This window comes from Juglans microcarpa x Juglans regia, chromosome 1D (genome assembly GCF_004785595.1).
Source record: "Juglans microcarpa x Juglans regia isolate MS1-56 chromosome 1D, Jm3101_v1.0, whole genome shotgun sequence".
NCBI classification, from domain to species: domain Eukaryota; kingdom Viridiplantae; phylum Streptophyta; class Magnoliopsida; order Fagales; family Juglandaceae; genus Juglans; species Juglans microcarpa x Juglans regia.
The window spans coordinates 49,057,075-49,078,833 of NC_054594.1; the positions used below are offsets into that span (position 1 = coordinate 49,057,075).

At 35.3% G+C, this 21,759-nt stretch overlaps 2 protein-coding genes across 3 annotated transcripts; both read right to left on the reverse strand.

Moving 5' to 3' along the window:
* Positions 1-425: 425 nt before the first annotated feature.
* LOC121236803 lies at positions 426-5,226 on the reverse strand. 2 transcript variants are annotated; one of them, XM_041133275.1, is made up of 5 exons: positions 4,661-5,226; positions 3,354-3,621; positions 3,094-3,311; positions 1,330-1,842; positions 426-694 (listed from the first exon to the last, which is right to left on the reverse strand). In XM_041133275.1, the coding sequence occupies exons 1-5, from the start codon at positions 5,129-5,131 to the stop codon at positions 611-613; spliced, it is 1,554 nt and encodes a 517-aa protein (XP_040989209.1). In that variant the 5' UTR covers positions 5,132-5,226; the 3' UTR covers positions 426-610. The 2 variants fall into 2 exon arrangements, with proteins under 2 accessions (XP_040989209.1, XP_040989202.1); XM_041133268.1 differs by having other exon boundaries at positions 3,094-3,621.
* A 2,567-nt stretch (positions 5,227-7,793) lies between these two features.
* On the reverse strand, positions 7,794-8,486 carry LOC121239762 (non-classical arabinogalactan protein 30-like). The gene has a single exon (XM_041137078.1). The coding sequence runs from the start codon at positions 8,435-8,437 to the stop codon at positions 7,919-7,921; it is 519 nt and encodes a 172-aa protein (XP_040993012.1). The 5' UTR covers positions 8,438-8,486; the 3' UTR covers positions 7,794-7,918.
* Between the last annotated feature and the right edge of the window lie 13,273 nt (positions 8,487-21,759).

Below are 21,759 nucleotides of genomic sequence, written 5' to 3' on the forward strand. Positions count from 1 at the left end.
AAAAGAAAACACGAAAATATACCCATGAATTTAATTAGCGTTTATTTAAATTCTTCTATTCCCTTTCCACTTCAATAATTGTTGTCAAGACAAATTTCAAGTCTGCTCTATTCTTCACTATCAAGCTTGAATTTCGACGAGACTAGTAGTATTTGGTTTTCAATTTTCTCTAAGTTTTGAAAAAATTTTGTCTACTTCAGTTCAAATATATATCTTTTAAATACTCTTGTTTTATTTTTCAAGAAATCTCTCCAACTATTTTTTTTAATATTATTTTTGTTTTAAAATTTAAAAAATTTGAATTGTTTATTTTATTTTATATGAAAATTTGAAAAAATTTTAATGACAAGACGAGATAAGATAAGATAAGTTGAGAGGAGTTGTGAAAACAATCGTGGCAAGGGGCAACAAATCTATGTCAATACCTGAAACACATTTCCCTCAATTTCAGTAAACATCATGCTTACTGAACTTCCAGTCTGAATATCAGAGTGCAGATAACATTCCCTTGTCCATACTGACAGTTTTGAGAACAGTTTAATTTTTTTTATAAATACTCGTGTACCTGAACGCTTCCAAATATCAATCATCAGGGAAAAAAATTCAGACTCTATGATGGAGCAGAGAAGTTAAACCGAAAGCCAGTCTTGCCGCGGTCATGATCATCTTGCTTGAGCATGTAGTAGAAGTTGCCCTGACAACAAAATCAAGCCTTGTTAGTTTCGAAATTATAGGAACCATTCTTGCTAATATGAGCAGCCAAATAGAAGCGCAGGAACCAGAGAAAGAGAGAGTGGTGGAGGGACTGAGGAAGGAGGAATAAACCATTCCATCACACCCAATGGTATCACATCCCAGTTACAATTACAAAGGAACCAATGCCCGTTTCATAACCCATTAATATAAGTGATAAGAAATTTCCTGAAACAACTACGAAGTAGAGGAAGTGTATTGGGAAAACTTCAACGAATGATTACTACCACCACCTTTTATCTATTTTTTGGTAACATTTATGAACATGGCCTGAAGGTTTAAGGGAGAGGGAGCATTAGGGAAAACTTCAAGGACACAGAAAGCACACAGGCGTAGACACACATACACAGGTAAATCGTGTCATTTTAAAGAAAGCATTACTCTCTATCGAATGCTATTATGTTCCCTAATTAAATCAGCTTTTAAGCAATTCCAGATATTCACTTCATATAAGGGAAATGTCGTAAAACAGAAATCTAAGAGACAATGTGCTTATTCCCTTCCTCATTCATACAACACAGACCATTACTCAGAGTGTGTACTTTAATATAAAGAAAACCAGGACATATAGCTTACCTCTAGGCGGAAAAGTTTAGTGGGAACAACAATGCCAACTCCTGCAGAGCTTCGGAATGACTCTAAGAACTGGCGAAAAGAGAAATTTCGGAACTCATTCTCTGTTAGTTTAGCGAGGTTCCCAGCACCAGCAAAAATGTGTCCATAGACTCCACGTTCTCTTAACAACTTAATTGGAAGATCAAAAGAAAGGTCTGCAAAAGCAGTAACAGCAAGGTCTCCTCCAAGAAAATCCCTTCCAGGAAAACCAGAATTCTCATCATTACTTTTTTCTCTAATTTGTCTTAGTGGCTCTGTAGGTCTCAGTCCCCTTGTCTTAAATCCCCAAATGGTCGTTGGGCCACCCAAAGTGCAAATTGGAGAGAAATCAATCCCCAAGAAGAATCTCTCAGGCAAGGGAGAGGGCTTGTTCAAGAATCCACAGCCCCATGGAAATATAACACCACCGGAGATCCCAAAATTGAGTGCGGCATGATAAAAGCCAAAAGGGACTGCATACCGAAGATCTAACTCCTGATTAAGAGAGAAATTCAATAAGCAATGATATATATATATATATATAGATAGATAATATAGAACATGACTAAAGTGGAGTTATATCAATTTCCAGGTTAAAATCCATGAAGCTACCACAATAATAACTCCATAAATCGGAATCCCTTAGCATAGGTAAGACGCAACAAAAACCAATGACTAATAAAATATCCTCTGAGCAGGTAGGCAGCTTCAATATGGTATAGAGTAACAGAGTTTATGAAAAGTGGGAGTCAAAACCAATGCACGCCGGTCATTCTGTATATTAAGGCCTCATTTGTTTTCACAACTCCTCTCAACTTATTTCATCTCATCTAATCATTACAACTTTTCTAAATTTTCACACAAAATAAAATAAACAATTCAACTCTTTCAAATCTCAAAACAAAAATAATATTAAAAAAAATATATTCTAAAAATATATTATTTAACTTTTAAATTTAATCTTAACTCATCTTATCTCATCTGCAAAAACAAATGAGGCCTAAGTCATTTTTATATCATAAGAGCACAACTGTGATACCCCATATGATAAGGATAATAATAGGTAGTGTATGGGATCCCATATTGTTTGGGAAGGAGAATTTTTTACTTTTTATAAAGTTCTAATAGAGCTCTAATTGTACCATTGACTAGTCCATTTGGAGTATAGGCCACATGATTTGGGCCTTCCATTGGGGCGATATAAATGGTATCAGAGCCTGTGCCAACTAGAAATGTGGGACTTGAGCCGTGCCACCTACGATTGACTAGCCCCATAAAGACGTCGGGAATTTAAAGGGGGAGATAATGATATCCTATATAATAAGGATAAGAGTAAGTGATGTAAAAGATCACAAATTGCTTAGGTAGGAGAAGTTTTTGTTTTTTATAAGGTTCTAATGGAGCTCCAATTGTATCATTAACTAATCTTTTTGAAATATAGGCTATATGGTTTTGGGCTTTCCATTGGTGCGTTACAACAATCATGCATACAAATAGCTTTGTTCATTAGGCCTGAAGCAAAGAATCTCTTTATACAAGGATTCACTCACAATTTGACCTGCAGTTAATCATTTGAAAATTATGGTGCCACCACCTTTGTGTGTGCATTATCACAGACACAGCTCTACACTTGATATACCAGTTACACACAGGAGGAAATAACTAATTATTTCACACAACAATAGGCTTCGAGACAATTGAAAAGTTACGAGGAAAACCAAAAGGAAAAGCAAATAACTAATAAACCTGGCGCAAATATCTCAAGCTTCTGTGATCTGGTGAGAGGCCGCCTACTTGAGTATTAGAAACAAAAGCATATCCTTTGATAGGCCTCGCAGGTGAATCCCTCCTGTCAATCTTAAATGTGTACTTCAAAGATGAAAGCAAACCATGTCCAAGCTGCCTCCTTACTGACCTGGATGACATTATTGATGGATCCATTAGGGTACGCCATCCAAGATTATATACTATTGATGGATCCATTAGGGTACGCCATCCAAGATTATATACTAAGTCATGGTGCCTGGTGGAAAACAAGCAAAGAGAAAGACCCAGCAATCCTTCTTTGTAAGAAGAGAACTCTTGCCAGTCTTGGGAAAGCAGGGATACTCGTAGCAGCACAGGAGTTAACAATCCTTTGAATCTGGGCAAAAACACACCAGCACTAACCTCTGATGTTTGGTTGGGAGCATAGCCCACCGACCCATCCCACACATCCCCACAACCGAAGCAATTTTTATACTTGAGAGAACCGTCGAAGATGGAAGATCTAGCCTACGAAAGCATTCTAAAATTTCAAAAATCAAGAGATGCAGCAATCATACACCCACTTGCTCCAAAAGTTAATAGCATAGCATATTGACCAGCTGAGATTATATATATTAGCCAGCATAAACATTACAATACTTTCCACCTTGATTGTGCCTACTACTTGACGCAGACATCAAAGTGTGAAACTGAAAATCCATCCCCTTACACATTTGGCCACATGAAAGTGTACATGCTAACAGAGGCCTCTGTAAATGAGGCACGAGAAATATACTGCATAAGCAGCAAAAGAGCATGCGTCAACCTTATGGGTCAAGGCCAAAGAAAAAAAGTAGTCACGCCCAATCCTGTTAAAACTATATAAACACAGGATATAAATGTAGCGCTCCCTCAACAGTCACCACCAATATAACACGTAAGCTTAGATCAATTGAGAAATGACGACTTAAGAAGATCCAGAAATGAAGTGAAGGGCTCACACCTAGACCATATTACAGAAAAATTTCACCCTCTTCCCAGTTACAATCCTCGAGATGATAAATCAGTCAAAAGTGTTTACCACTCCCTAATGCCCTTCTACGTTCTTAGCCCACAACCACCCTCTACCTTAGATGACCAACCCCCCCCCCCCCCCCCCCCCCAACCCCAAATGGAGAGGAAGAGAAAGAGGCAGACAGTAAAACAGGTACTTTTTTTTTTGATAGGTAAAACAGATACATTTTTCTCAATGGAACAACTACTTGCAGCATTCGAGTCCCTTTTTTTTATAGGTAATTCGATTCGTATAACTTCAAAGATATGGCATGTCTAGCCAGATTGCAGACATAAGGCCCAAGCTACCCCATAATTGGCCTGATTTGGCAACTTCAATACAAATCACTATGATGTTCAAGTCTCCATAAACAGTCACAAGTGCCAACGTGTAATTGTGTTATCGTTACATACATACATGCATACAAACTCAATTTTCCAGCAACCAAACACAAAAAAAAGAGAACCGGTACCAATATCATAATCCCAAAAGGCAGAGAAAAAGACATCGTACCGCGGTATTCATGTACACGCCGCACTCCCCGGTGATAGGGCTGCTAGTCTCCACAACCTCGACTATGACATTTGCAGTCCCGGGTAGCTCCGGCGGGCCCAAATCGAGCGTGATTCTAACGGAATCGAAAATATCGAGCTGCTGAAGCCTCGCATTAGCAATCCCGGCCGCCTCGAGCAGCCCCTGTAACGTGGTGGCACTCTTCACGTCCTCCAGCTCGGCCTCGATGAGCCACTCCTTGGTCTTGGCGTTACCCTTGATCAACACGTCGTGGACTCGGAGATGGACCGTCTCGGTCTGCATTCGACGGAAGAGGTAGTCGATCTTCGACTTGTGCGCGCGTAGTTGTGCCTCTCGGGATAGGGGATTCGATGGCAATTCTTGCTCTTCATCTTCGTCCTCTTCCTCTTCATGGTCGGAGTTAGGTTTTGGTGGGGTTTGTGCTTGTTTTTCTTCGACTGAGTTTGACATCCCGGGCGATTAGAGAGGAGAGAGAAGAGAGAGTTGGGAGCGGCGGTGGTGACAGTTGGGGGTGGTGCCATGGACACTAAAAAAGTGCGGTCGCGATTGCCTTTTTCTTTTCGTTTTGCTTTGTGTATTTTAATTGCCTTTATCTGTAAAGGCGAAGTTTACCTATATTACGTCACCTGTTCGCGTCAATAGATATAACTGGACTCTCCATAAAATTTTCTATAATTTAGTTAAAAAGTATATTTTTTAAAATTTTTTCTTAAATTTTACTCATTATTTAAATTTTTTTTACATCTCATTCTCTATTCTATTAAAATAATATTTTTTATTCTTTCTTTATTACTTTTTTCTCTCACTTCCATTTACAAATTTAACTACTTAATATTTTTTCTTATGTTTTGAACTTTTACTCTAGTGAATATTTTAAATAAAAATTTAAATTATTTTTAAAATTATTTTTTTTATATTTTCTTAATTATTTAAATAATTTTTAAAACTATAACAAATATGAGTATGAGAAAAAGTGTAGATAATTGGAAGTAATTTAATTGAAATAAATAAAATATTAATAAAAATGATTTAGGAGATGAATAGTAGTTATCCACTATTCATTCTCTAAATCTTTTTCCTAAAATAAGGATCGAGATGGATGGAGGTTTTGAGAGAATTCCCTAAATTTTTTTCTCAAATTATAAGAAAAAAGAAAGTTATGGTGAATTCAATAAGAATCCTCTTTAGAAGAAATATTTGGTTTATAGATCTCTTTGAACTAATTGTGGTCTTGGAATATTATGCATCCCCGAAATTAAAATATATCTCGAGATGGAACATCTAGGGTTGTAATCAAGCCTAGCAGAGTCGGTCTTTAGCTTGTCGAGCTCAGCTTCACTCAAAATATTCGAGCTTGAGCTCGAACCCGAACTCGAGAATTTTTTTTATTCTTTGTTCGAGCTCAGCTCGATAAGTTAAAAGCTCAACTTGAGCTCGAGTTCGTCCCACAAACGAGTTCGAGTCGAGCCGAGTTGTGTATTTTTTTTAATAAGATTTAATAATTAATAAAATAAATAAATAAATAATCTAATATTGAATTATACAACTAACAAGTAGAACTTTTATTGAATTATAAAATTTTAAAAAATTTATAAGTAATTAATATGTAACTAGTTGATATTTATCCAAAATAACAATATATTATATGCCTATATATATATTATTAAAACATACATTTAATATGATAGCATATATCTATTTCATATATGGTTCTCACATACTAGTATATGAAATTATTAAATTTTATCTACTAATTATTATACAAATTATAAAATATACTTATGAAGTATATTCACTATATATATATAAATAATTAGATTACATATTATATATTTAATTATAAAAGTGGTATGCTTATATTATTAGTTACTACATATATATGTGTGTGCGTGTATACACATAGGTGTATGTATATATTTACCAATATATGAATGAGTTTTAATCGAGTCGAGTTAACGAGTCGACTCGAGTATAAACAAGCGAGCCTTAACGAGCCTTAGCCAAGTTGAGTCGAGTTTTGTTGGGTATGTGTCATTTACAATTCGAGCGGGTATCTACTTTCACGAATGAGTTTTTTTTTTTTACGAGTCGAGTTCGATTCGAATTTAACGGAGCCAGTACCAAGCGGGCTATTGAACATTCTGATTCATTTATAGCCCTAGGAACATCCCTAGCTATATATCATTAATGCATTGATTTGAGGGTCTTCCTTAGCATATTGGGGAGTGGAGGGATGCTAATCATCATACATTACACATTTTATATATTTTAAATTTTAAATTTTATTTTATTTTTATTTAACTAATTAATTTGTTTTACTCATTCTTCATATACTATATACTTATTATGACAAAAAAAGAAAAAAAAATAAAAATAGATATAATGTGTGATATGTTGAATGATGAAAAAAAATTTTCTTATTCACAATAAAGTTTGAAAGTATCTTTGTGAGTTCTGCAAGAATATGATATGAAGAAATGATTTATACAAGTTTAAAATAGACAAATTCCATGCAACACCTTGTAAAATAGTAGATTTCATCTTAAAAATAATAATAATAATAATAATAATTGTTTATTAGTAAGATTTATTTTTTTATAAATAATTTATATGAAACTTATCTATTTAGGACTTTTACCTAACATTACTCTTAGATTATGAAAATAATTTTACCATAAATATATGTTAATTTATAAATTTATTTTTATAAAATGTTGGTGAGCACGGTTTAGTTTATTCACAATAAAGTTTGAAAGTATCTTTGTGAGTTCTGCAAGAATATGACATGAAGAAATGATTTATACAAGTTTAAAATAGACAAATTCCATGCAACACCTTGTAAAATAGTAGATTTCATCTTAAAAATAATAATAATAATTGTTTATTAGTAAGATTTATTTTTTTATAAATAATTTATATGAAACTTATCTATTTAGGACTTTTACCTAATATTACTCTTAGATTATAAAAATAATTTTACCATAAATATATGTTAATTTATAAATTTATTTTTATAAAATGTTGGTGAGCACGGTTTAGTTTATTCAAAAGGCAGTACAAATGCCTTGTATTTTCACAAAGAAATACCATTAAATAATTAATCAATAAAACCACGACGCAAAAAGGCGAGCTCAAGAAGTACTTCAGCTGAGAGTTGACCCCACGTACAGGCATAAAAAGAAATAATCGGAAGAAAATAATAATTAATAAAGGTTATTGGTAACAAATAGAAATGATTTAGACGTGAGACGGGAGAGGGCAATGATCAGGCCGGAATGCCAAGGGCCCTGCAGCGTAGATGACGGCTTCATAGTTGCTTCCTAATAATTTCTTGGTCTCGTAACGAAGGGAGAAGCCATAGAGACCGTAGTTAACATTGGTGAGGAGGTTGCAGTTTTGAAGAGGGGAGGAGACGGACTTAACATGGCAAGCTTGGAGTGGATGTTCCAATAGACATTGACTCATTTTGAAGCCTTTGAGCTGTGCGTAGAAGTAGCCGTTCCCATCTGTTTCGAAGACCTTGTAATAACTGACTTGGTCCTGGTGGTTCTTGCAAACGACACTGACCTTGGCAGCAGGGATTGGCTTTGCCCCCGACAAAGACCATGTTCCAGTTTGCTCACAGCTCTGGCAGTACACCACGCCTTCCACCACCACATCGATCTTCTTCTCTTGCTCAGCAGCCGTAATGCTAGGGAAAGCCAACAAGAGGAGCATGAGCAATGATAAGAGGATTAAGAGCTGGCTGCTAGCCATTTCTTGAAATGGGTGATTTGGGTGGGGGAGTGGGGGGCTTGGAGAGTGATCTAGAAAGAAACTGGAAGGTGCTTTGGGGCGAATAGTTATGGATAGAGTAGGATTTATAATTCGTTAGTGTATGACAACTTGGGGTTTCTTGCTGTGCTTTCTTTGAAGGACGTGGGAGCTACTAATTAATTAAGCTGCATCTCGACGACTGGCATTGCTCGAGTGCGGAAAAGACGTGAAGAGCACTGCACTTTGTTAAGAGAAATGTTACAATAGAAATGATTGATACGTTATATATATTTTATCATAAAAATATGTTATCAATTTATAGATTTATTTTTATAAAATATTTTCGACTAAAACATTTTTCCTGTAATAATAGAAAGAAAACCAAAACCGTATCTTCAATTTTTTTTATTTTTAATTTTATATAATGAATAGGAGGAAAGATGCATCAAAATTTAGGGCCCAAAACCCCCCACAAGGGTCAGGGATGTACACATGGACATGTAAGGTGCGGTTGGGCTCTATTAGACAGACCTCATCGTGGTATATTAAGACAGTAGACCTTCCTCTTGAGGTCTGTGTGTTGTTATATTTATTATAAATTGTGATATTAAATATGTAAATTTATTAAATATGATTATTATTTAGTTACGTAAACCATTATCTCAAAGAGATATGTTGGTTAATGGTGTGTTGTTTCAAATGAAAAGGTAGGAGTTCGAAACTCTATAAATACAATTTGATTTATAATTTTGTGAGTGGTATATTAAGACAGTAGACCTTCCTTTGTCTTGAGGTTTGCGCATTGTTATATTTATTATAGATTGTGATATTAAATATGTGAGTTTATTGAATATGAGTTATTATTTATTTACGTAAACCATTATCTCAAAGATATATGTTTGTTAATGCTGTGTTATTTCAAATGAAAAGGTAGGAGTTTGAAACTCTACAAGTGCAATTTGATTTATAATTTTGTGAAGTGTTGGACTTGGACAAACTCAATGCTTGGGCTGGTCAAGCCTTACACGTGGGTCAAAGAGTCACAACACTTGGATATTTGCACATGGGCCGAATATGTACTTTGATAGGGTGCAATGTTTCAAAAATGAATTTAATTGAAAAGACACTTCTGGAGACTCAAACTAATGCCCTTCCTTATCAAGGGAGGCACATGTTGACCACTAGGCTAGGCACATACCCTTTGGTCTTTAAGTGAAACATCATAACCTTTAAACTAGTAACTGCCAGTTGAAAAGTCACAAGTTAATAGTTGTGATCTTTCACATGGTGTCACTTCATTCTCTATAAATAGGGGATGAGACCCATGAATTTTATTATTCTTTCTCTCATATTTTCAGTCACTTGCACAATTTTGTAGAGAAACTCTGAAGGAAAAACTTCAGAATTACTATCTACAGTTGATGACTTTGTTGTATCCTGGAGGTGAATTGCTTATAACCCAACAGCAAACTCTTTTGAGTGGGGGCAATTATCACCTTAAAGATAGTATTCTACACGCCTCAAAGTCGCATTTATTTTCAGATTACAGCATCCACACAATTTCATCAATAATTTTAAGGTGATAATCGCAATGAGATCAGAATCTGATATGACGACTTTCAAGATGATGAATCAAGACTTTGTCAAACTAGATATGTTTGATGGAATGAATTTTAATCGCTGGAAAGACAAGTTGATGTTCATTCTTACTACATTGAAGATTGCATATGTTTTGGATTCGAACTTGCCAGTACTTCCAGAATCTAAATCTGACGATAATGATCAAATTAAGGTGGAACGCAAGAAGCGCGAAGAAGATGAAGTGGTATGTAGAGGACACATTCTAAATACACTTTCCGATCGTCTCTACGACTTATTTACATCAATCAAGTCACTAAAAGAGATTTGGGATGCATTGGAATTAAAATATAAAACCGAAAAGCAAGGTACGGATAAATTCCTTATTATGAAATATTTTGAATTTACAATTAATGATAATACTTCTTTGATGGATCAAGTCCATGAATTGCAAGTTTTGGTGAATAAACTTCAAGATCTTAATGTTGAAGTTTCTGAACCTTTGCAAGTTGGGGCTATTATTGCCAAACTTCCTCCAAGTTGGAATAATTATATAAATAAACTTATGCACACAACAGAAGATTTCACTATAGAGCAAATTCAAAAACATTTACGAATTGAAGAGGAAACTCGAATTCGTGATAATAAATTATTTTCTCAAAATGGCTCTAAAGTGAACTTTGTTGATGAGAAAAATAAGTTTCAATGTAATTTTGGAGGAAACAAGAGAAAATTTAATGACTTTTCCAACAATGGTGATAAGTCCAAGAAAATAAAAACTTGTTACAATTGCGGAAAGAAGGGGTACTTTAAGCGTGAATGCAAGTACAAGAAGAAATACAAGAAAGAAAATGGCAATCCCAATAGTGCAAATCTGATCGAAAATGAGACTTCAGAAATTGTGGCCATGGTCTCTAAAATGCACATTAGTATGATTACAGAGTTAAATATGGCTACAATAACGGAGTCTTCTGATTGGTGGTACGATTCAGGCGCTACCGTTCATGTTTGCAATCAGAAATCTCAATTCAAAATTATGAAGATGTAGCAGATGGACATATAGTACTAATGGAAAATCACAACTCTGCAAAAGTTGTGGGAAAATGAATTGTGGAAATTCAGTTCACTTCTGGGAAGAAGCTTATTCTTGTTAATGTTCTTCATGTCCCAGAAATAAAGAAAAATCTTGTATCGGCAAATTTGCTTTGTAAGAAGGGTGTCAAGACCGTAATCGAGTCTGATAATGTAATTCTTTACAAGGGGGGAGTATTTGTTGGAAAAGGGTACTCTTGTGATGGAATGTATAAACTAAGTATTAATAAAAAGTTCTGATTCTGCTTATATTGTTGAGTCTTCTATTTTGTGGCATAATCGTTTAGCATATTTGAATTTTAAATCTTTAAAGTTTATGTCTAAACATAGTTTAATTCCATATAATCATGGACATGATGCTAAATGTGAAGTTTGCATTCAAGCAAAAATGACAAATAAACATTTTCCTAAAACAGATAGAAAAACACAATTATTAGAACTTGTGCATTCTGATATTTGCGAATTAAATGGTACTTTAACTAGAGGAGGCAGTAGATATTTTATTACTTTTATTGATGATTTCTCAAGATATACATATGTATATTTAATGAAAAGTAAAGATGAAGCCTTCAATATGTTTAAATCTTATAAGTCTGTTGTTGAAAATCAAAAGGAAAAGAAAATTAAGATTATTCGCAATGACAGAGGTGGTGAATATTTTCCTATTGAATTTTATTTGTACTGCGAGGAGAATGGCATAATACATCAAACTAGTGCACCCTATACCCCACAACAAAACGGTTTAGCAGAAAGAAAAAATAGGACACTAGTTGATATGGTAAATGCTATAATTTTAAATGCAAAATTGTCTTTTAATTTGTGGGGAGAAGCATTGCTCATGGCATGTTATTTGCATAATAGAATACCTTCTATGAAATTTAAAATTTCACCATATGAATTGTGGAAAGGTAGGAAACCAAATCTGGAATACCTAAGGGTATGGGACTGTTTAGCCTTTTATAGAGTTCCAGATCAAAAAAGAACAAAATTAGGTCCAAGAGCAATCAAGAGTGTTTTTGTAGGATATGCTGAGAATTCAAAAGCATATAGACTTTTGGATTTGGATTCTAACGTTATAGTAGAATCAAAGGACGTAGAATTTATTGAAGATAAATTCTATAATGACTCTAAAGCAGTATTATATCCTACTCAAACACTAGAATCTAACTTAAGTCGGAAAAAGAATTATATAATTCCTGACACATTGACTGAACCAAGGAGAAGTCAAAGAGTTAGAAAAGAGAAAAGTTTGGATCCAGATTTTGTGTCATCTCAGGCTATTGTTTTCCTTTTGGAAGGAAATAGAGATGATGTTTTAAATAAGATACCCATTCTATTAAATATAGAAGAAGATCCAAAAACATTTAAAGAAGCTATGACTTCTAGAGATGTTACATTTTGGAAAGAGGCGATAAATGATGAAATGGACTCAATATTGTCAAACAATACTTGGGTTTAGTAGACTTGCCTCTTGGATCAAAACCTATTGGTTGTAAATGGGTATTTAGGAGAAAATACAATATAAATGGGTCTCTTCAAACTTTTAAGGCCAGATTAGTAGCCAAAGGTTTAAACAAAAATAGGGCATAGACTATTTTGATACGTATGACCCAGTGGCTAGATTTACATCCATTAGAGTGCTTATGGCACTAGCTTCAATATATAACTTATATGTACACCAAATGAATGTTAAAACTGCTTTCCTAAATGGTGAATTGGATGAAGAGGTGTACATGGAACAACTTGAGGGATTTGTTATGCATGGGCAAGAAAAGAAAATTTACAAATTAATTAAGTCATTGTATGGATTAAAGCAAGCACCAAAACAATAGCATGAGAAATTTGATTCAATAATTTTATCTCATGGATTTAGGCATAATAATGCTAATAAGTGTATTTATTCTAAATTCACGGATTCTTATGGTGTTATAATATGTCTTTATGTGGATGACTTGCTTATATTTGGAACAAATATGGAAGAAATATCTGAAACTAAGAAATATTTATCTTCAAAGTTCAAAATGAAGGATCTTAATGAAGTTGACACTATTTTGGGTGTCAAAGTAAAGAAACATAGTGAGGGTTATGCTTTATGTCAATCTCATTATGTTGAGAAAATGCTTCTTAAATTTCAATATTTAGGAATGAAAGAAGCAAATACCCCATACGACTCTTCATTTAAATTAACTGAGAATGCTGGGAGAGCGGTTGCTCAGTTAGAATATGCTAGTGCAATTGGCAGTTTAATGTATGCAATGCATTGCACAAGGCCAGATATTTCCTTTAAAGTATGTAAACTTTCTAGATATACGGGTAATCCTAGTATGGAGCATTGGAAAGCAATTGGTAGAGTCCTTGGGTACCTTAAAAGAACTTGTATATTAGGATTGTATTATATCAATTTTCGTGCTATACTAGAAGGATATTGTGATGCTAGTTGGATTACTACTGCAAGTGATAATAATGCTACGTCTGGTTGGGTTTTCACCCTTGGTAGTGGAGCTGTGCCATGGGCTTCTAAGAAACAGACGTGTATTTCACATTTTACAATGGAATCTGAATTTGTAGCCTTGGTGGTAGCAGACAAAGAGGCAGAATGGGTGAGGAATTTGTTATTTGACATAAAGTTGTGGCCACAACCGATGTCAGCCATTTCTTTGTATTGTGATAGTGAAGCTACTATGTCTAGGGCTTATAGTAAGGTCTATAATGGAAAATCTAGACATATTAGCTTGAGACATGAATATGTCAAACAATTAATAAGTGATGGTATTATCACTATTATATATGTGCGGTCAAATAAAAACTTGGCGGATCCTTTCACAAACAGACTCTCGAGAGATATGGTGAATAATACATCTAGTGGAATGGGTTTGAAGCCTTTCTTTTAAAAGTCACCTGTAATAGGAACCCAACTTTACACTATTAATAAATAGTCTAAGTTTTAATAGGTAATAACAAGTTACAGTTATGTGGCTGGGATAATACTGAAATTTAATTAAATATGAGAAACCCTTCCAGGATGGTCAGTGTTGGTTGTCACGCTAAATGTAGGATGAGTATTATACTCTTAATGAAGTTTAATAGTTGTATAAGTTTCTGAAGTAACAGAGACATAGAAAGGAACTTTACCTATGTGAACATAAGAGGTGGGGACAACTTCTAACAAAAGTTTAAGGTTTACTTTTGTAAATGTTCATGAATGTCAGGATGGAGCACGTGGATTAGTGCAAATAATTGGTGAGTTATCTCGCTAAAATTGGATAGAATCGTGTGTGTGGTATTTCCGTTTTTAGCGTATAGAGTCTTGGTTTAAGCCTACGCCACCATTGACTTTGTTAAGAATTTGAAATACTTACACTAATTGAAGGTTTAAGTCGAGAGATACATTCTTGTATGCATGAGGATATCAGTATTTGACTGAAAATTTAATATCGCAATCTAAGTGGGGGATTGTTATATTTATTATAGATTGTGATATTAAATATGTGAGTTTATTGAATATGGGTTATTATTTATTTACATAATATAGATTGTGATATTAAATATGTGAGTTTATTGAATATGAGTTATTATTTATTTACGTGAATCATTATCTCAAAGATATACATTGGTTCAGTGGTAATGGTGTGTTGTTTCAAATGAAAGGGTAGGAGTTCGAATCTCCACAAGTGCAATTTGATTTATAATTTTGTGAAGTGTTGGAGTTGGACAGACACAATGCTTGGGCCGGCCAAGCCTTGCACGTGGGCCAAAGAGTCACAACACTTGGGTATTTGCACATGAGCCGAATAGGCACTTTAATAGGGTGCAATGTTTCAAAAATGAATTTAATTGAAAAGGCACTTCTGGAGATTCAAACCAATGCTCTCCCTTCTCAAGGGAGGCACCTGTTGACCACTAGGCTAGGCATATACCCTTTGGTCTTTAAGTAAAACATCATAACCTTTAAACTAGTAACTGTAAGTTGAAAAGTCACAAGTTAATAGTTGTGATCTTTTTTATGGTGTCACTTCATTCTCTATAAATAGGGGATGAGACCCACGAATTTTATTATTCTTTCTCTCATATTTTCAGTCACTTGCACAATTTTGTAGAGAATCTCTGAAGGAAAAACTTTAAAATTGCTATCTACAGTTGGTGACTTTGTTGTATCCTGGAGGTGAATTTCTTGTAACCCAGTAGCAAACTCTTTTGAGTGGGGGTAATTATCACTTTAAATATAGTGTTCTTCACGCCTCAAAGTCACATTTATTTTCAAATTACTGTATCCGCACAATTTCTTCAACAATGTTCCATAAATAATGGCAATGCCTTAGGGCACAAAGATGTCTGAAACATGTTCAAGGTTGGATTGACTCCTTTGATGACTGATATCAACTTTTTCTAGTTTTGAATCTTGTTTTTTTTTTCTTTTTTTTTTTTTTGGAGGGGGGGCTGGTTCTACTATACATGCTAGGGAAATCTCTTGAAATAGCCATAAGAAAGGTGGACTACGGGAAAGAAAAAGAAAAAAAGAAAAACCAATTAGATGGTATTATGATAGAAAACTAAAATATAAAAAAGAAAAAGAGATGGAGAAGAGAGAAAGAGGGATAGAGAGGAAGAGATTTTGAATACTACATTTTTACTTCCTCAATTGTTACTTAATACAAGGCATACATTTCTATTTATAAAAAAATTACATTGAGATAAGATAAAATAAATATATAAATCAAATCAAAATAATATCAAATCAAATTTGATATTATCTTCAACATCTCCTCAAATTCAAGGTGGAGAACTTTGAAATCTTGAATTTAAAAGTAGCTTTCATATTCATTAATTGATCACCAATGAGATGATAGTATTGGCGATAAAGTGGCTGGCAACTAGAACATCAAATCTGGAGTTGTGGCCAATAATGAGCTATATATGGCCTTGGTCAACTATTGGGCCATAATCAAAATGCCAAAATTGGATTTGAGATTTCAAACAATACTCACAACAAATCAAAACTTAATAAAAAAATGTCTCACAGCTAATATATTAAGGAAAGTGATTCAAAGAAGGACAGCTCACAAAATCAAGATATTCTCTGTAATTAGTATAGGCTAAAATCTTGCATACGTTACTATTCTTTGTAACAGTTAGTATCTTAGCTTTAATGACTGTATATTTACCTAAGATAGAATAGCTGCATTGTTTATATATTTACGGATCAAATGAATAAAATGTGTGGGAAAGTTTCCTTTGAAAAACTGCAGTATCTTATTCTCTATATGGTATCAGAAGTTCTATTCTCAAACGAGCTTTTCGATCCCTTCAATGGCTTCCGCAACAAAAACCAACACCCAAACCATTTCCTCTACTGAAAATCCTCTTGTCGTCTTCAACATAACTGCACAAATCAATGAGAAACTCATACCCTCCACTTTTCCCCAAAGGCGTGCTCAATTTGAGGCACTCCTAATTGGCTATGACTTAATGGATTATGTCAATGGCAACTCTCTGTCTCTGATGGAACCCCCTTATCACAGTCCAAAAGAACTCACTGGATTCTCCAAGATAAGCTCATTCTTAGCACTATCCTTGCCTCTACATCCACCACTATCACACCTCTCATAGCCACAGTCAAAACATCCCAAGACGCATGGACAAAACTCAAAAATATGTATGCTAGTAAGTCGCGTACAAGAGCAATGCAGTTGAAAGAAGAACTGACCTTGATTCAGCAAGGGAATCGCACAATTCTGGACTATCTCCATGCTGTTAAAGCACTCGCTGATGAAATTGCTCTCATAGATCATCCAATCTCAGATGATGATCTTACCCTCTATATCCTTAACGGATTGGGTCTGGATTTCAGGGACATCGCGGCTCCTATTCGCGCGAGAGAGAAATCCCTAACTTTCTAAGAGCTCCATAACTTGCTCGTTGGACACGAAAGTTATTTGCGTCGCATGGAGGCTGCTGCCACGCAGCCTTGTCGCCGCCGCTAATTTTACTTCCAGGAAGCCTAGCTTCCATGGAAACAATTTTGGAAGAGGAGCCTCCCGCACGGGCAATGGTCCATCTCATGGATCTTCTCGCACAGGTACTGGGCAACAACGCGACCAGCGTCGCCCAAATACCTCTTCGGGCCGTAACAACTCAGCCCAAAAACGCTATTAGCCCAAGTGTCAGTTCTGTGATCAATTGGGCCACATAGCAAAATCGTGTCCCCAGCTTCAGTCCGCTCAAATGTCAGTTAACTGTGCTGCTACATCAAATTTTGGAGACACCAAATGGTTGATTGATTATGCTACCTCTCATAATATCACTGGTGATTTATCAAATCTGTCAATTCATTCTGAATATGATTGAACTGATGAAGTGGTCCTAGGTGATGGCACAGGTTTGACTGTTTCACATATTGGTTCTCTTGACCTACATTCACCAAAAAAAAAATTTCATTTAAATGATACACTTTGTGTGCCAAATCTTCACAAGAATTTAATTTATGTTCATCATCTTACCAAGCAAAATGATTTTTTTGTTGAATTTCACCCATTTTATTTTCTTGTGAATGATCGGATTACGGGGGCGATATTACTAAGTGGGGCGTGTGAAAGTGGTGTCTACACGTTTCCGAACTCATTGGCGGCTTTTCAATCCAAAATGGTTGCAAATGTGCATGAACGAACTTCAATTGATGGGTGGCATAAGCGTCTTGGACACCCATCCCTAAAGATTGTTCAACGTCTTGTCAATTTGTTTTCTCTTCCGCTTTCCACAAAAAAATTACCATCTTCATGTGTTTCTTGTTCCATTAATAAAGCACATCAACAACCATTTGGTTTTACTAGTTTTCAAAGTCATTCGCCTCTTGAAATTATCTATACTGATGTTTGGGGACCCGTTCCCTACACTGGCTTGGATGGTTCTCGGTATTACCTCATCCTTGTTGATCATTACACAAAATACATGTGGTTTTATCTGATGATCACTAAGTCTAGTGTCTCAACCATTTTTCCACAATTTAAAAATCTTGTTGAGATGCGCTTCAATTCAAAAATAAAAAGTCTATACTCTGACAATGGAGGAGAATTCATAAGTCTCAAAAAAATTTTATCTCTTCATGGGATTAGTCATTACACCTCGGCTCCATATACACCTCAACAAAATGGTGTTTTTGAACAACGTCATCATCACCTTGTGAAAACGGGTCTCACATTACTTCATGATGCATCATTACCTCTTTCATATTGGCCATATGCTTTTCAAACCGCTTCTTACCTCATAAATCATCAACCCACGCCACTTCTTCAAAACAAATCTCTTTTTGAGGCACTATTCGGTCAAAGGCCAAATTATCACAAATTAAAAAAATTCAGATGCCTTTGCTATCCTCTTCTCAAGCCATATAACGCCAATAAAATGGAGCCCAAATCATCACCGTGCATATTTCTTGACTATTCTCAAACTCAAAATGCATATAAATGCATGAATCCCTTGAACAAGAAAATGTACCTTTCCAGACATGTTCTCTTTGATGAAATGCAAACCTATTTCTCACGGTCTGAGCCCGAAAGCCCAATTCCTACCTCAAGCCCTAACGTCTCTCCAAAGCCCTTCGATCCAGTTGCGTTTCTTTCTCCTCTACCCTCTACGTTTTCCCCTTCACGTCTTTCTCAAATCCGAAATGAAGCTCCAGTACTTCCACGTCCAATCGGTCTCTCATCTCAGCCATTGTCGCCACCAGCAAGCTCGGAAACTGTAGTTACTGCTGCCGCCGCACCTCCAGGTAAATTTCCTCTCTCTCTACTCATACTTGTTCTCATGTACATGAAACCCTAGATTCCACACATTCACCTTCGCATGACTCTGTTCCTGTCAATGAGCTTCCTCAAACCTCCAATCCACCAACCTGAACCCATTTGATGACCACACGGTCCATGAATAACATATATAAACCCAAACAGTTCCATCTTGTCACCAAACATCTGTTACCCTCATCCATTGAACCTACATGTGTCAATCAAGCTGTGTCTCACCCAAAGTGGCGTGAAGCCATGTCTAGTGAGCTTACTGCTCTTATGAGACCTGGTACATGGGATTTGGTACCACCACCGAAAGATTGTCACCCAGTGGGCTGTAAATGAGTTTTTCGGGTAAAAAGAAATGCAGATAGCTCAATTGACAGATTTAAGGCCAGACTTATGGCCAAGGGCTACAACTAACGCCCAGGAATTGACTATAAGGAGACCTTTAGTCCGGTTGTCAAGCCTGCAACGATCAGGTCTGTGTTAGCAATTGCAGTGCTAAATGGTTGGGAATTGAGACAAATGGATGTCAATAATGCATTTTTACACGGTAACTTGACAGAAACTATCTATATGATGCAGCCCCCAGGCTTTAAGGATAGCTCAAAACTAGAGCATGTGTGTAGACTAAGCAAGGCTATCTACGAGCTTAAACAAGCCCCACGAGCATGGTATTCAGCACTTAAAAATGCCATTGCTCAGCTCGGGTTTAAAAATTCTCATGCTGATTCATCACTGTTTGTTTATCATCATGCATCCATTACATGCTACTTACTTGTGTATGTTGATGATCTCATTATTACGGGCAATGATAAAAAGTTTGCATCATCTGTTATTCAAAAGCTTGGTACTCAGTTTTCATTAAAAGACATGGGTGCTTTGCATTACTTTCTTGGAGTGAAAGTTATTCCTATGCATGCTGGTTTATTTTAATCACAACATAAATATGGTCGTGATATTTTGGAAAGCACAAACATGCTGGGTGCTAAAGATGTCTCGACTCCACTTTCAACAAGCATTTATCTTCAACTCTTAGATGGCACTGCAGCAGTGGATATCACTAAATATAGGCGTGTACTTGGCAGTTTGCAATATTTGTCATTGATGCGCCTAGATATTTCTTTTGCTGTTAATAAGCTATCCCAATTTATGCATAAGCCTACTGTTACCCATTGGACGGCAACCAAGAGATTACTCTGATATCTCAAACATACAATCTTTCATGGAATTCAAATCAAGAAGTCAACAATACCTCAAATAACCACCTACAGTGATGCTGATTGGGCAGAGAATCATGATGACAGAATATCAACATCGGCCTATATTACCTTTCTTGGCTCCAATCCCATTTCTTGGAATTCCAAGAAACAACGTGCCGTTGCAAGATCATCCACAGAGGCCGAGTATAGAACATTAGCAAATGCAGCAGCTGAAACCATGTGGTTATTATCTCTGTTCAAAGAACTTGAGTTCCCGATCAAAGCTCCACCTTCTCTCCTTTGTGACAATCTTGGAGCCACTCATTTAAGTCTCAACCCAGTGCAACATTCCAGAATGAAGCATATCCAAATTGATCTTCATTTTGTGCGGGATTTAGTTCAAAGAAATCTGCTTAAAGTCTGTCATGTCCACACTCAAGATCAGTTGGCAGATTTAATGACAAAAGCACTGTCAAAGCAACGAACAGAAACTTTGAGGAACAAGATCGGTCTTGCCGATGGAAGTCCCATCTTGCGGGGGCGTATTAAGGAAAGTGATTCAAAGATGGACAGCTCACAAAATCAAGATATCAAGATATTCTCTGCAATTAGTATAGGCTAAAATCTTGCATATGTTACTATTCTTTGTAACAGTTAGTATCTTAGCTTTAATGACTGTATATTTACCTAAGATAGAACAACTGCCTTGTATATATATTTACGAATCAAATCAATAAAATGTGTGGGAAAGTTTCCTTTGAAAAACTGCAGTATCTTATTCTCTATATAATAGAGATATTGATTTGAAACGATACAGAATTGAACGGCGATGAAAATTTTGTGAGGTAAAGCTAGTAGAGAATAAGTATTCCACAGGATCGAGCCTAGCGTTAGTAGTCAAGGGTTCTGATACCATAATAAAAAATAAAATATAAAAAAGAAAAAGAGATGGAGATGAGAGAGAGGAAAAAAAACTATGAGTGCTACATCTTTACTTCCTCAATTGTTATTGAATATAACACATACATTTATATTTATAGAAAAATTACATTAATATAAGATAAAGTAAATATCTTAAAGATTATGAAAATCAAATCAAGATAATATCAAATCAAAGTGATTTAATAATTATGAAAATCAAATTAATTATCTTCAACATATTCTCGACATTGGCCTATGACATTTGAGAGGATAAAAATTTTGACGTCGTTACTTGTTTAACGATGTGCGTATTCTATTGCGTAATGAACAACTTCAAACAACTTGTATGGAAGCATCCCCGGATAAAAATACCAAGTGTTTGTTGGAGTTTCATATTGGAAAGAATCCACCAGTATAATATGTAATTAAGTTCAGACTCTTAAGTATGTATTGCTGTCTTTTGTTTCAATGAAGATGACTACTTGCCAGAGAGAGATAGACACACGATTGTCACAACCGGAGCACAATTTGCAGGACTTGGATAGATACGCTTTCAACTCTAACTAAACAGAAATGCTTGGATCCCGAGAGTACCTACAACACCTTTCCTTTTTCTTTTTTCTTTTTTTTTTCTTTTTTAGTGATCAAGTAAGTAAGTATACTTTAATGATGTTGTAATTTTTTAAAAAAAAAAAATGTTTAAAGATAAAAAATATATATGAAAAAATAAAAAAGGCATTTGGGGGAG